General features: G+C 44.9%; 1 protein-coding gene across 2 annotated transcripts in view; it reads left to right on the forward strand.

The window, feature by feature from the left end:
• Nucleotides 1–3415: 3415 nt before the first annotated feature.
• Nucleotides 3416–15264, forward strand: part of LOC119398405 (uncharacterized) — a 49669-nt gene continuing 37820 nt past the window's right edge. The window contains exons 1-4 of one of the 2 annotated variants that reach the window (XM_037665350.2): nucleotides 3416–3647; nucleotides 3998–4319; nucleotides 6959–7074; nucleotides 10473–10592. In XM_037665350.2, the coding sequence (XP_037521278.1) occupies nucleotides 3597–3647; nucleotides 3998–4319; nucleotides 6959–7074; nucleotides 10473–10592 (609 nt within the window). In that variant the 5' untranslated portion in view covers nucleotides 3416–3596. The remainder of the gene's footprint in view (nucleotides 3648–3997; nucleotides 4320–6958; nucleotides 7075–10472; nucleotides 10593–15264) is intronic. The other variant, XM_037665351.2, reaches the window with a different exon arrangement.

Here is a 15264-nt window from a genome sequence, read left to right on the forward strand (position 1 = left end):
GGCTGGCCAAGAAGCGCATCGCACTTAAAAAAACAGGAGCTTCTCGCTGATGGTCATGTCATGGTTTCATATCTTCACTTGCAACAACTTCCCTGACATGACTATGACTAAACGTTATGTAATTTTAGGTCGAGGATGTCGTACCTGTGCGCAGCTTCTGATAACCACGTACACAAGAGAACGATTCGTCACCGCTAAGCTTATTTTCTGCGCTGTCTTTGCGAGCTTTTGCTTTCCTCACTTTAAAGACGCGATTTATGTGCCCGTATTGACAGCATTTAAACGAGACTCTAGATGTTAACAACAAATAAATAAACAAACAAATAAATAAATAAATAAATAAATAAAGCGGGAGCGGCAGGGGCGTAGCCAGAAATTTTTTTCGGGGGGGGGGGTTCAACCATACTTTATGTATATTCGTGCGTGCGTTTGTATGTGCGCGTGTATATATACGCAAGCAAAACTGAAAAATTTCGGGGAGGGGGGGGGGTTGAACCCCCCCCCCCCCCGGCTACGCCCCTGGGTAGCGGACAGTCAACTGTGAGCATAATTCTGTCAGCGGCGTCCGTCCAACTTATCGTTTCTACTGCACTCTGAAACTTTCCAGTGCATTCAAACAAAACTCCGAAGGCACTCCACTGGAGCACGATAAGATAAATGTTTGGGAGAAACAGGGCTTTTGTATAGGATACTCAAGAGCGCCCCCACAGTTATCAAGACCAGTTATCAAAGATGCTTACAGATTGTTGTGACGGACATTGGTCAGAGCACTGCTCCACACGTTCAAACGCGTCTCCGCTTCGACGGCTTCTACTCACTGTAAATACTATGAAGTCTGGTAATATAATGACTTACGCTTTGTGCTGTATTGTGCGCGTTCCTTCTGAACCAACGCTGAGCGTTATCGTTCCGTGAGTATGCCGTGTAGTTCTCACTATTTGGCCTTCTCCCTTTCACCTATTGAGCGATACTACCGAGCGAGACGCATTGTTCTTATTAACTCCACTGATATAGCCTTGCATTGTGCTCTCGTCTTTGTAGCCTACAAACGTTCTCTTGATACTAGTATATCGCACCAATGCTCAAGGACAATGCATCTTTCGATAATAAGATGGTCCTAGAAACCGAAGTACAATTTTAACCGTTGTTATAAAACACTCATTTGTAGAAACTAACACTAATCACTCAAAAGATGCGTATGTAGCCGTAGATGTTTCATCAACGTTAAAGCAATGTCATCGGGAGCAAAGGTTGAACAATAATTTCTGGAGTTTTACGTGACAAAACCCCAATATGATTGTGAGGCACGCAGTAGCCATTGGGATGACTCCGGATTATTGCTCACCATCTGGTTTTCAGCTAAATATAAGTGCACAGTTGTTCTTGCATTTCGATCCCATTGAAACGCGGCTGCAGTGGCCAGGGGAAGTAAAGGTTTAAACTCCAGACGAACCAAAACCGGACGTTCTAGCATCGATGTGGATGTGTTGCTTCGCATAAGCGGGCTGCACCACTTCATTTCAGCTACGCCGAGAAAAAAAAAACAACAAAAAAACGTGTATTTGTTTGTTTGTTTATTTATTTATTTTTGTTGTTCTTGTTGTTGTGGTGAGTTGACTAGTATAAACGAGCCCCGGTTATGGCGCTCGACTGCTGACCCGAAGGTCGCGGGATCGAATCCCGGCCGCGGCGGCTGCATTTTCGATGGAGGCGAAAATGTTTGAGGCCCGTGTACTTAGATTTAGGTGCACGTTAAAGAACCCCAGGTGGTCGAAATTTCCGGAGCCCTCCACTACGGCGTCTCTCATAATCATAGCGTGGTTTTGGGACGTTAAACCCCAGATATTATTACTAGTATAAACGAGATTCGTGGAGTTCGAATGTGTGAAATCTTGTCAAAGTGACTCTAATCTTCCTAACAAGCTGCTTAGTGTAGGAATGCGCGCCTCACTCGTCCTGCCCATTCGGGGGAAATATAATGTTTTAAACTTAATTTTCCTCGCAAAAAAAAAAGTGGGCAGCTACGAGCTATCGGTGCGAAGACTTGAGGTAACGACGGAGCCGGTGGCCTCTCTTCCGCACTTCCCTTTCCCACCCTTTTGCTACACACAACACCCTCTAGACTAGAGGGTGTTGCTACACATGTTATTCTTCGCCTTCTCACCTCCTCCTCACCCTGACTGCCGTTTCCCATACCTTTCTTTTTCTTCTTTTACCATCTCTTTTCACTCTCACTGTCCCTTCAATCCCCAGTCCCCCGTGAATGTATCGGTTGAGGTGTCCCCACTTGAGAGACAGTTATCGTGCACTCTACACCCAATTTTCATTTTCATTTCCTTCTTCCTTTTAAGAATCAACCCCCCCCCCCCCCTTGCTATACCTTCTTGGCTTTTTGCGTGCCTTTCACTTGCCTCCTCGCTCAACCAGTTAATGCGGGAAGGCAACGGAGTTTTGCTAAGCTTAAACAGCTCCGCTGTTCAAAAATCGTACTTGCCAGATAGCTTCCGCTTAACTTACCGAAATTGCACATGTAGTGTGAAATCTCAAGAAAGTGAATCTTTCGTCTGCCGTGGTGTTACAATGGTTACGGTACTCGGCTGCTGACCCGAAGGTCGCGGGTGCGAACCCGGCCGCAGCGGTCGCATTTCGGTGGAGGCGAAACGCTAGAAGCCCGTGTATCTGTGCGATGTCAGTGTATGTTGAAAGAACATCACACTGTCGAGATTTCCGGAGCCCTCCACTACGGCGTGCCTCATATGATATATCGTGATTTAATTTTGGCACGTAAAACCCCCGATATTAATAAAGTGACTCTTTTCCGAGTTTTTCGTTGTGCTGCGTATGTACAAGTGGTCCGCGTGAAATTATGCCAAGGCGCGGTAACTTTCGCGGTGGGGTTGCACTTACGTTTCGCTTTTTTAGTTTAGCTGAACATCATCCGACCTTCTCAACAACCGCGTCATCTTATGTTCCTAGATAATTTTTATTGGTATTCCCCTTGGAAACGGGTCGGCGATTCACACCTTATCAGGCTTTCCTACGTCGTCGCAAAGTAACATTTTTTGCCTGTCACGCCTAGATATCTCTTTCTTCAATAAAACTTTGATATAACGACCGTAACTCCGGTTCTATCGGTCTCTTCGCTGATTTTTTTTTTTTTTTTTTTTGTGCTATCGTTAATACCTCTATGCCTCTATCGCCTACCTCAATTGCTGGTCATGCAGAAAGCAGCCACTAGCGTTTTCAGAAGGAGGGCGGTAGTTTTTTACGTGTTCTGCAATTTTTTTGAAAGGCGTTCAGTGGTCTTGCTTGCTGGGAAAATGAACAAACGTGACACAGGTAGCGACATCTAGTGCCACTGTTTGCTCTCACGAAGAAATGGCGACGCTTCCTTTCACAGAATTCATTTTAACGGCATGAATATTTCCAGCAGTACGTTCACATTGTCAAGAACCACCAATAACAATGACAGCTGGAAAGCTAGCCGTGCACGTTTCGCAAAAGCATCTTCGTTTTCAACTGGCTCAGTGTGTTTCGCCGGCGCTCATAGTTAACTGAACTGCTGCCTTCATGTCAAATGTGTTGTGCGCGTAAGCATGCTCTGGCAAGGCGCCATTGGGATAACCGTGCTTTTAATAGCGACACAGGTTCGTATACGCCTTTTACATCAGCCCAAAACAATTTGCAGCGCCGTGCCGCAGGGATATTTCAGTCACTGTTTCTATGATTATCCCGTGCTGGTGCTCTTGTAGACCAGCCCTTTGAAGAAAAAAAAAAAAAGATTAGCAGAACTAACTTGAGACTTTAGTGAGGCTTTGATGCGACGCAATAGGGAGCGGTATTTTCATTTTCTACTATATGCCCATAGCAGAAACCGACCAAGTGGCGATAAGTTATCGCAGAGCCAGCGCGAGTGCAACCGCGCGCGTCCATGTAAAACTTTCGCTAATTCTGGCCACACTGGTCCGCTAACTCACCTTTTGTGGTTCATCGACAGGTGTCGCTGGTGTGGGAGCCGGCGCTGGAAATGCTTGCGCACGTGGGGAAGATCTTTACAACCGCCTTTCTGCGAGGTGCCACATCGAGATTGGGGTACAATTCACGAACGATGGCTTTCTCAACAGTCGAGAGAGGTTCGCCCAACACCACGGACTACAGGATGTATTTTCGTAAGTCATTAGTCGCATGCAATTGCATCGTTTTATCCTTGGTGGGTATTTTGCCTGATTTGATAACGCTAGCGTCTGGCATGGCTGTGGACGATTACTTCGCTGTTGAACGGGGAAGTCCGAACTCCGCGAACTACAGCATGTATTTCCGTAAGTTATAACACTTGCATGTAGCCACTGTTCTTCTTCGTTCGTGGTGTCTGATGCTCGATTCCCGTGGTTGTGGCTGTTGGAGATGTTTCTGGAGCTGCTCCGGCTTGGTTTCTCGTCCTGCATGATTTGCGGCTTGTTGCGCTGCTGCTTAGCAAGAGAGAAGCAAGTGGAAAGGAGAAGTGGTGGTTACGCTTCTGTGGTAATTTTCATTGTGTGTATGTATCACATTTGAACGTGCGGTTGAGAGGTCTGTCTGTGTGTGGCGGCGAAGGGGGACAAGAGATTAATAATGAGATGAGCCATTTTAACCCGGCAAACGCGTATTCAGTTGTGACCGGTGTTACCCTATATTGGACAACAGGTACCAGCGATACCGGTTTGCTTTAAACTGAATCGCGTTATGGCGCATTTTTGCCCGCAGTTATTTGCCTCGCAATAGCTTTCATCTCGCCTCCAGCACTGTTTTATCTTTCGGCTAGTGTAGTTATTGCATTCATCGCGTTTTGTGGCATGTTCATGTTATGTAGACTTGTTCTGTCGTTGCGTTATTATTATTATTATTATTATTATTATTATTATTATTATTATTATTATTATTATTATTATCTGTCTAGTTCCGGGAGGCGCTTGAGTTCAAGCAATCTGCAATGTGTAGCGCCTTATCGCATACATCTTGGTATTGTGTCGCGTTATCTGACACGCCTCGAGTGTCTCGCGTTGTTTCAGATCAACCGGCAGGACAGTCATTCTGTCCCATAAAAGTGGCATGACGTAAGGCGTCATGCGGCGAAGCGCGATTATACATCGATGCTACCAGCACCTCCAAAGCATTAGCGTGCAACAAAAATAAGAACACAGTTCTATTCTGGGGCTAACACCGTTCCACGAAGAATCAATGGCGCAGGGTCGAAATATTTATTTCGGGATCTGTGGCATAGCAACGGCTTTGCGTTGTGGGCAGCGATATAAGTCAGAGGGAAGTGCAGTTTATCAAGTATTTTTTATCACTGTAAAAATAGCTCTAAAGCAATGCTTGAGAACTTTGCTCACTTAACTGTATCCTGTCGTGCACTGAATCCTGCTAATTTTCCTTTCGGATGACTTAGCAGATACAAAATTTTTATTTATTTGGTTGAGCTTACTGATACGTGCCCAGCATGAGATGCACATTGTGCGATTGTACAGGTGGTAAGTTACACAGCTCAGTTCAGTTTGTTCCACCGAGTCGACATGTTTTGTTTTTTTTTTTTCGTTTTTTTCCCCATATTGGTGTGTTTCAACATTCTGTATCTCGTTCTGCAGTTTGATCAGAACATACAGCTGCTGTCTGCCATATATTTCCTCAATGTACAGGTCCTGCCTGATCTGTGCACCTGTTGCTCCTCCATTAAAAACAATGAAATTGGCATCCTCTCTTTTGATTAGCGTCCGTTGTCTGGTGATAATATGAACAAGGAGTCCATGCTTGAAAAAAAAAAAATCTTCAATTATGAACTCTTATCTGTAGAGCAACCCTGTAGCTCAATGAGTAAGTAGTACTTTGGGAGAGCATACGTGAGGCATTACAATGGAAAAAAAATGTTTAGTTCCTTTTGCTGAACAGTGGACAGGGCCCTCAAAACAACCATCATTGAATATGAACTTTGAGACTTCACAAGAAGAAATCATGTTTATAGAAGACCACATCTGTGAAATAACTGGTGTACTGGAAACAAGCCATACATGAGTGGTTAAAGTTGACCTTACCTTTCTGTATCACCTATTGCCTGCTTTTTCACACATATTTAATGAGACATATAGAGACGTCCAAATTATTAGTCACAGCATATTTGTCCTCCTGACCGTGTTATACCATTGGAAATCGTCTGTTGTACTTGCCATGGCCTGATTGCTTTTCTGTGTGCATAACTATAAAAGAATGCTGAATATGTGTGTGTGTGTCTCCATTCAGTTACTTGCATTTGCACTATACTATATGCAAAAATCAAGTTATATTTGGTGTGAATTTTAAGCACAAGAACACAAGATGTGTGCAGAAAGTGAGATATACGTGATGAGGACGAGGAGATATTTAAATTTTATTGAAGAAAGCACTCCGAAATATTATCACTGAAAAAAATTTTTTTCCTTATAACTTCTAGAAAAAATAAAGGGTTCTTATATTGAAATAGTAGAGCACCAAGTTGTGCAAATTGGAGGAAGTTCAGCTTGAAAAAGCTTATATTGACTGTATCTATGTCACCTTTCACCCAATAAAATTCAGTTGCAAATCTGTGTATGTCCTGTGTTCTTGTCTTCTGTTGTCCATGTGTTTTTAGCACAGCAGAAACCTTTTTGTACTGAAATAACAAGAATTTGTTTTGATTCATCATGCCAAGGAAGTATAAGTCACCTAATAGCTAGTTGTGTTACTGGAAATTTGGGAAATATTTCAATGAAATTTAAGAATACTGCATGTCCTCCAAGTGGGAGGCTGTAGCAATCTCTTTTTTTGTGGTATTTGTTTCTTGTTTTACCTGTGATAGTGACCATTATTAGTGCTTTTTTGAACAAACACCACAGTTTTAACAGTACTACTAGTGGCTAATACTTGTGTAACACTTCGTCAACAAGTTTGTGCTATATCTTCTCTGTAGGAAAGGGAGACAAATACATCTCGCCCTTCCATGATATCCCCATGTTTGCGGATGAGGCCAACCGTGTTTACAACATGGTCGTGGAAGTGCCTCGCTGGACAAATGCAAAGATGGAGGTGTGTGTTTTACCTGTAGTCTGTTTGTGTGGCCTCTGTGCTGGAAATTTCTGCACTCTGTTGTAGCATACCACATTAAAAACACCTTATTCATGGTGGTAGCACCTTGATGCTTTTTAATTGAAATTGCTACCAAGTTAAACACGTGCAACATGAATGCTAGCACAGGAGCCATATATGACTGCTGCATACTTTCGCAGTGTAAGCAAAGTTATGGTGACATTTTCACATTGTACCAACTGCATTAGTGTGAAAAATTTCCTTATGTATGGCCAGTTACTGCGCAGTTAAACAGCACTAAGGCCAATATTTAAATTGCTTACAGGCACAAACATGCCTTGTATAAGTGTATATCATGATTTGATTTCATGTAAAACCAGGCAAAATGTGCTTGCTTTAATTCAGAACCATCCAAACAGTAATGTAGCCAGAAATGTTTTTTTTTTTCGGGCAGGGGGGGGGGGGGGCGTTGTTTCAACCCCTCGAAACACCCCCCAGGCTATGCCACTGCATCCAGATAATACTTTGCTGGTTTGATGTTATTATTTAAGGTGGTATGGTAGGGTAGATCGACCAGAAAAACAATTTTTTTATGTCATTACTAAAAAACAATACACATTTCGAGGAGCAAAACCGTCCATTGGCGAGCACGTAGGTGTGCTCCAAGCCATTTAAAAATGGCACAAAAGACCACGCCTCCTAACGGATGCACGGGCTCTTTTTCATTATTGTTTCTGCGTGCATGCATTTTTTATAGTAACAATGGCTAGATCGATTGAATATATTCACCTTCTACCATTTTCATACATTTTGATTGCAAATTTTCCCACCAAAATGCTTTTGTAGTGCAGTCATTGCTGTACGCTGTGAGCACGTTTCGCGTATATTTTTAAACATAAAAACGTGTTTTTCTCATGAGCAGTTTCTTGAAAATTTTTCAAACTTGATGTACCTTTCTATCCGACAGATCGCACTGAAATTTTTTTCAAATTATACTTCAATCCCTTCCAAATAATCGGAACCTAAAACTTTGAAAAACTGTTCAAGTTATGATTAAGGAAAAAGAAAGACTAATTGGAAAGTCTTTCTCATGGCACGTGTGAAGTGAGGACAAAATTCTTTTTCTGGTGAGATAAATGTAGGAGCCTGTTCTTATAGGTAGGGATTAATACCAATATCATGTGAAATAAGCATGCCAAATTTCACAGTCATACTGCTTTTCCTTTCGGAGAAAAGGTACATTTATTTTGTACACCAGTCTAAAATTTGGTACTGAACCAGAAATAAGTAATAAAAGCTACAGGGTCAAAATTGCAAAGACTGAAGGCCACAAGCTCTCTTATTGAGCACGCAAAGTTTCACAACAAAATATGGAGCAGTTCCTGAGAAATAAATCTGAAACAAGGACAACCCGTATACCCTACTATACACCATACCAAAATATGGAGCAGTTCCTGAGAAATAAATCTGAAACCAGGACAACCCGTATACCCTACCATACCCCCCCTTAAAGGGACACTAAAGGCAAATATTAAGTCGACGTTGATTGTTGAAATAGCTGTCCAAAAACCTCGTAGTGCTACTTTTATGCCAAGGAGGTGCTTATTTTGAAATAAAATCAGGTTTTAGTGGTCCGCATCACGTTAGCGCACTTCAAATCACCCGCCTGAAATCAGACTTTCATACGTCACTGCTGCCGTGCCCAACGATGCTCGCCTTTGCTGCACGGCCGCTGAGACTAGTAGCAGCAGAGCGAAAGTAGCGGGATCCACAGCAGCAACAACGGCCATCGAAGCCATCGAAGCTTGCCGCAACGGATGTGGATGGAGAACTTGACAACAAGACATTGGCTCGCGACGCTGGGCTCCAATTCAGCGACTAAGCCACTTCGAGCGTAAGGGTTCATTCCGCGGCACCCAGTGAAAAGACACGTTGGTTTCCTTGCTGCAGCACTGGTGTTGTGCACCATTTGGGCATCTGGCAACATCACATGCATGCGCCATTTGGTCGAACTTTCTGTCAGAGCGACTTTCACGAGCGTGCAAAACACACGCGGCAGTACGCGATACTGAAACTACCACTGAGACGCGACCGCGTGAGCGAAGCAGGGCGCCGGGCAAAGCGCAGTTCGGCAAAAACGGAACCTTTGAACCACGCGCGCTGTTCCCCATGGCAACGCCACAGAGGTTCTTTTTTCCATGAATCAAACGGAAACGAACAAACAGCATTTTATCACGTCTTTTGATGCGCGGAAGGTTCTTTTTTTATTGCTGCTAGTTTGATTACTAGTGATTTATTGTAGGCAGACTTTCATACGTCGTCGGGATCACTTCGAAAATGTCCCCTCGTGGCGCTCATCATGTGATACATTTAGCTTAATTTCTCGGTAAGTACGGCACTGCTGTTGATAATATTGCTGTTTTAGACATACATTGAGCTTTCACTCTGACATAAATTATTTGCCTTTAGTGTCCCTTTAAGAGCATATTTGGGGAGCACATAGGTATACCATCTAAATGTAGCATCACTGGGGCCTTTGAATGAATGAAAGGGAATTTCAAGGGCTCATTTCTTTGTTGATACAACGGCTGCACTGACACTCCCATGTATGCATGCACATAAATACCTGATAAAGTGGACGATAGGACGACCGCCCCTGTAGCGCAATTGGTAGTGTATCGGGCGCGTTATCCGAAGGTTGCAGGTTCAGTCCCTGCCGGTGGCAAGTTGTCTTTTTGTCCACTTTATTTTCTTCACATTTATATAATACAGTAGACTCTCAGTAAACGGAAAACGGAATTGCTGCTTAAATGGAACAGCTGCCTCTAATCTGATTGGTTTCGTACTTGAATTTTGCACCCCTGTTCATCTCTCAGTAAATGGAACTCCTGTTAAATGGAACATAATTTCCTGGTCCCTTCAGGTTCCATTTAACGAGACTCTACTGTAGTTACTACAGTGCAGTTAAAACAGTATGACTAACGTCCCCTGTACCTTCCTTGGCATCATTACCTGCTATTCCAAAAGTAATACAGTGCGTTATTTCATGTGTAGCTTAATTCAAACTCCAAAACTCTGGAGCGCTCCATGCTCAGAAACTGAGTCACTCAGTAAAGTGATTACATGTTGCACTTTCATGTCCTGTCACTACACGCAACAGGTGTTCATTGCTGTTAAGATTGCAATTTTTTGTGAGAGTACATTATTTAGATAACCTGCATCTACTCTCTGTTTTCCGAGTGTCGAGGGTGTACTAGTGTTCTTTTTTCAATCTGTTTTGCTCATGCCTCTCTCTAGCTGCCTTCAGCAACTGGCAGCAGTTAAGTTGTCCATTGTGTGACCGGCCATGTATGCCTTGCTTTGAATTCTGTTTTTCACGGACCATTTTGTTCTCTCAGATAAACACTAAGGAGCCCCTGAACCCCATCAAGCAGGATATAAAGAAGGGGAAGCTACGCTATGTCCACAACTGCTTCCCTCATCATGGTTATATCTGGAACTATGGTGCCATCCCACAGGTATTGGGTAGTACAACCAGCTAGCCTATGATAGAAGTTGCATGGTTTCTTTTTGAGGGGGTCTTTGAAAAGGAGGCTATGGATCAAACTTGTTCTAAACACACGACACTGTTTTGAATGAACAAGTGTGGTGTGGAGAATACGCAGCTACGTTAACTTGTGCCAGATATTTTGAAACTCTACATGGCATAATGTGTTGAGCTCCCTACCAAAGAGCCCATATTTTCCTTTAAGTGTGGAGCACTTAAAAGGCCCGGCTTGTCATGCATCTCATGTGGCGTGATCACACTCACAGTAAAGCACTCGATAAAAGCCATTACAAGGCTAGCAGTGCTCAAAACCCTGCTAAAATTAATGAACGAGGTCTAAAATAATATAATTAACAGAAATATCCAAGAAGTAATTGCATCAATTTACCTAAAATCCCGAAACATGCGGCTGACTCTGGCGTGGCGCAAGAGCCACCACCTCACCGAAGGAGCGAATGCCCCGTTCCCTGCGCTTCGTCGGCACTGCGTATATCTGACGGGGGAAACAAACTGACGGAACTCGCTGCAGACGATGCGTATCTCAACTTCTGTAACAAGCAGGAAGTCGATAAAGCTCAGCAAAAAGTAGTGCACATGTTGCACACCGAGTTTGCGAATCTCCCTAACAAGTTAAAACTTGAAAAAACAGCGCAAAGACAGGACGAAGCAAAGTGACACAAGGACGGGCGCTGACTGCCAATTGAAATTTTTATTGACGAAACCAAGAATAAGTAGATAGACGAAAGAGTGAAAAAACGATAAGGTTACAAGATTTTGTCATGTGCTTGACGTCAAATAGCTGATTTCTTTTTCTAACAATTCGAGTGACGGAACGCTTATACATCGATCACCCCTTTGGTGGATGACAAAGGCCTCAAATATCTTCTGCGCGCGTCTTGACGACACCGTTTTAGGATGGTGACGTCAAACAGACTGGGGGTGCACCCATGTCTGGCACAATGAGTGCCTAAATTACTACGATACCAGTCCTTAATGAATTGGCATGTTCGCGAAGCCTATCATTGATGCACCTCCCAGTCTGTCCCACGTACACACTGCTGCACGAGCACGGAATCTCATACACGGCGCATGTCGCACACTCGGTGAATGGCTTGGCGTGCCTCTTCGAACAGCTCGCTCTGCTTCCTTCCCTTTCGTTCACACTGCGGCACATGCCGCCCAGCTTGAAAGATGCTGAAAACACCACACGTACACTGGCACGTCCAGCCGTCTTCTTGACCCGATGTGAAACACCATGTACGTAGGGGATCACTGCCACATTGCAGTTCGGCTCTCGTTCCTCCCGAGCACGACGCCCCTGTGCCTCCGTCAGTAGCGCCTCAGCCAATGACACAAGCAACTGTCGTGGAAATCCCGTGGTCAGCAGCCTCTCAATTTGGTTTGAGAAACTAGGGTGCACCAAATGTGTGCAGGAGCGGAATAAAGCATTCCTCATGGCAGACAGTGCAATGCCTCTTTTCACAGACTTCGAGTGTGCGGAGCTGAACGGCAGAAAACTCTTCTTTGAACGGGCGAATATTCCCAGCAAACGTGGTCGTGATGAAAGTGCGGGACCAAGTCCAGAAACCTAACACTGTTGTCGGAACCATCCATGCGTTCAGACAATTCACGGTCATACCGGGCCAACAGAAGATCACTACTGAGAACTGGTGCCAGGCAGGAGCCGATACACACTCCTGCCTTTTGCACATCGTGGGTGCCATCGTACGCTATGAGGGAGGAACACAAGTAGAAGTGCAGCAGCTCACGAAACTTACCCCCGAATGCAGAGATGTTACTTGGCTCGTGCCTTCAACTTGACTTGAGCAAGTCGGCCCGAAGCAAGCAGCGGACTTGAAAATTCCGAAGTCGGGCTTCGCGTTTCATAGACGTTAGGCTGTCTTGCTTGGTCAAGTCAAGAACAAGCTTCAATGCAGAAACACGTTGCTCGCCTGGCACCGAGGTTAATAATGAAGTCGTTGGCGTAAGGCACGTGTTACAGCAAGAAAAGTTCGTATATTTGAAAAGAACTATCCCATCAAAGTGCTACAAGCATATTTTTGTCATTTTACTGTTAACGAGCGGCACGTGGTTCCCGCCGCTACCGCCGCAGCTATGCGCAGTGTTGCTTGTGTAAAGCGTCCGTTGCCCGCTGGTTTCAGTGGCCGCCCAAGCGCGGCGCGTTACTCCAAGCTTGCTTGTATTGGCGTGCGCGCTAATAGAATTTCCCATAAAGATGCGAAACAAGGCATGGTTTGCGTTGTGTCCTTTCGTTGTTTTTTTTTTTTTTTTTTCTTATCGAACGCGGAGTGTATATGCACTGCCCTGGCTCGCAAGTTTTAAGCGAGGTATCGCGAATTTTCAAGGTACTAGCCTTTCTATTCGCCTATGGACATGCTTGTAGCGAGCTAGGTTGCAGTTATATATGAATAAATAAAAAATGCAACAAGTTCTGGAAACAAAGTGTACAAAGCCCTTATTCAGGCCCATGTGGGTGCCGCCACCCAACAAAAGAAGCTAAAAAGTAGAACTGGAAATGCTAATAATTTGTCTACTTTTGTTGAACATCTGATTCTTGGTAAACAAGACAAGAAGCGGGCGTCGGGATCATGGGCCGCGGCGGAATTTCGCCTCGCGGTGTGCAGCAATGCCGTGCTGCATGTTGGTGAGGGGAGGGGGGGACGCACATGGTCAGGATATGTTATCTGCTGGAAGCTTTGTCGCGAACAACGAAAAAGACACAGCTAGGCCTGCCATGTGCGTCCTGCGAGGTGAACGAAGAGCTCATCCACGTATTTGTACGAGAGCACCTGTTTGTAATACAAAGCGACGAGGGAGTCCCAAGAAAAGCTTCGCCTTGTCACCAAAAAATTTGTGCTGGTCCGTGGATTAAAGCCGCACTAGGGGAAGCTCTTTTTTTCTGAGAAAAGCTTAAGGAATTTTTCGTATCGTTGTGCTGCAAACTGATGCCTGTCAAGTTTCTCAATCCCACACAGCTGCACCGAACGAGACAAAAACGACGTAAAATGTTGTGTACTATGAAAACATTTTCCTTCTCATGCTACGTCGCCCACGTCACTTTTCGAAGCGGAGTCGTCGAATCAAGGAGAAAGAACCATTCGCTGAGATGTCGCAGCAAGGCACGTTGTGGTCCCAAGAGACACCACAACGCAAGGCGGCCCTGCGCTTCACCGAGGACGAAAAAAGTGTGCTGATCGATCTTGTGAGGCAGTTCAATCACATTATCGAGTGGGAAAAAAACTGATGTTGCGTCAGTGGCGCAAAAAAATCAAACGTGGAAAGAAATAGCCAAGCGCTACAACGCCAACCACGGGATTACCAGGCGCCACCACCTGCAGCTCAAGAAATGCTGGAATAACCTCAATCAGAAATGGAAAGAGGAAGCTGCAAGAGAAAAGCGAGAGCGCCACAAAACTGGTAAGAACAACATTTTTTTGCATGACTGGTTCACTTGAGCTATTATTCTTGTGACCTTCCACATGTTTTGTATTCGGGAGATGAGCGATTGGTGAGCGTAAATACACCGGGGCTATTAATGCGCACGTGTGTGCAGTCGACACATCCTGCAACGCCAGGGAATTCGGCCACTTCATAAAAGTCCCACATAACTTTAGGAAATCCCGCCGGCTGCGGGAAGCGCACCAGCATCGAGTACAAGTGCTTTGCAATGAGTAGGGTCACTTTTCCGACTGCGCGGCACACTGTCGACTGCGAAATGCGGACGAGGTCACCGGTGACTGTCTGGAATGTGCCAGCGCCGTAAAACCTGAGCGCCATCAGTAGCTGCAACATGAGAGGCACAGGCTGTCCTCGGTTGTCCCCGCTTTCTTGGAGCGGCAACTGCAGCACGGCGTTCTTGGTGAACCTGTAGCGAGCATGGAATTGTTCCTCGTCGTACAACTCCATCGGATTTCCTCGGTCACGTAAGGCGGGTCGCGGAATCTTCGGCAGGCAATGTGCCTCAGAAAATGCTACGTTCATAGCGTGGCAAGCAAATTCAAAAGCGTACAACCTCCGCGCGACGTCCATTCGAGAGGCGGCCATGTTGGAATAACGCATCAAGACTGTTTCAAGCTAGCCCCGCAGCAGACTTGAAACTCGTCCTGACTTCGACCGAGCCAAGTCGACCGCAAGTCGACCGCAAGTCGTCCGCAAGTTCGAGAACGATTTATGGCGAGCGGCAAAGCTGTCTTGAGTCAAGTACGAGTCAAGTACGAGACAAGTAACATCTCTGCATTCGGGGGTTACTCGTGTTTGTGCCACAGGAGTTATGGAAACGTACTTCACAGAGTTCCTCGATGGCCTCCTGAACGGCAGCGAAAAATCTTGTAACCTTATCGGTTTTTTTCACTCTTTCGTCTATCTACTTATTCTTGGTTTCGTCAATAAAAATTTCAGTTGGCAGTCAACGCCCGTCTTGTGTCACTTTCCTTCGTCCTGTCGTTGCGCTGTTTTTTTTTTTCAAGTTTTAAGTTATGTACCAACAAGCCCGCCTTTCACCACTTCTCCTTAATAAGATTCTACTCGTTCCGGGGAAACCCTATATGCTTATCTGAAATATTGGCGTCATCGATGCTTTGGTAAGCGAAGCAGTGGGAACTCTATGAACGGGAATCGCTCGG

This window comes from Rhipicephalus sanguineus, chromosome 1, assembly GCF_013339695.2.
Source record: "Rhipicephalus sanguineus isolate Rsan-2018 chromosome 1, BIME_Rsan_1.4, whole genome shotgun sequence".
Classification (NCBI taxonomy): Eukaryota; Metazoa; Arthropoda; class Arachnida; order Ixodida; family Ixodidae; genus Rhipicephalus; species Rhipicephalus sanguineus.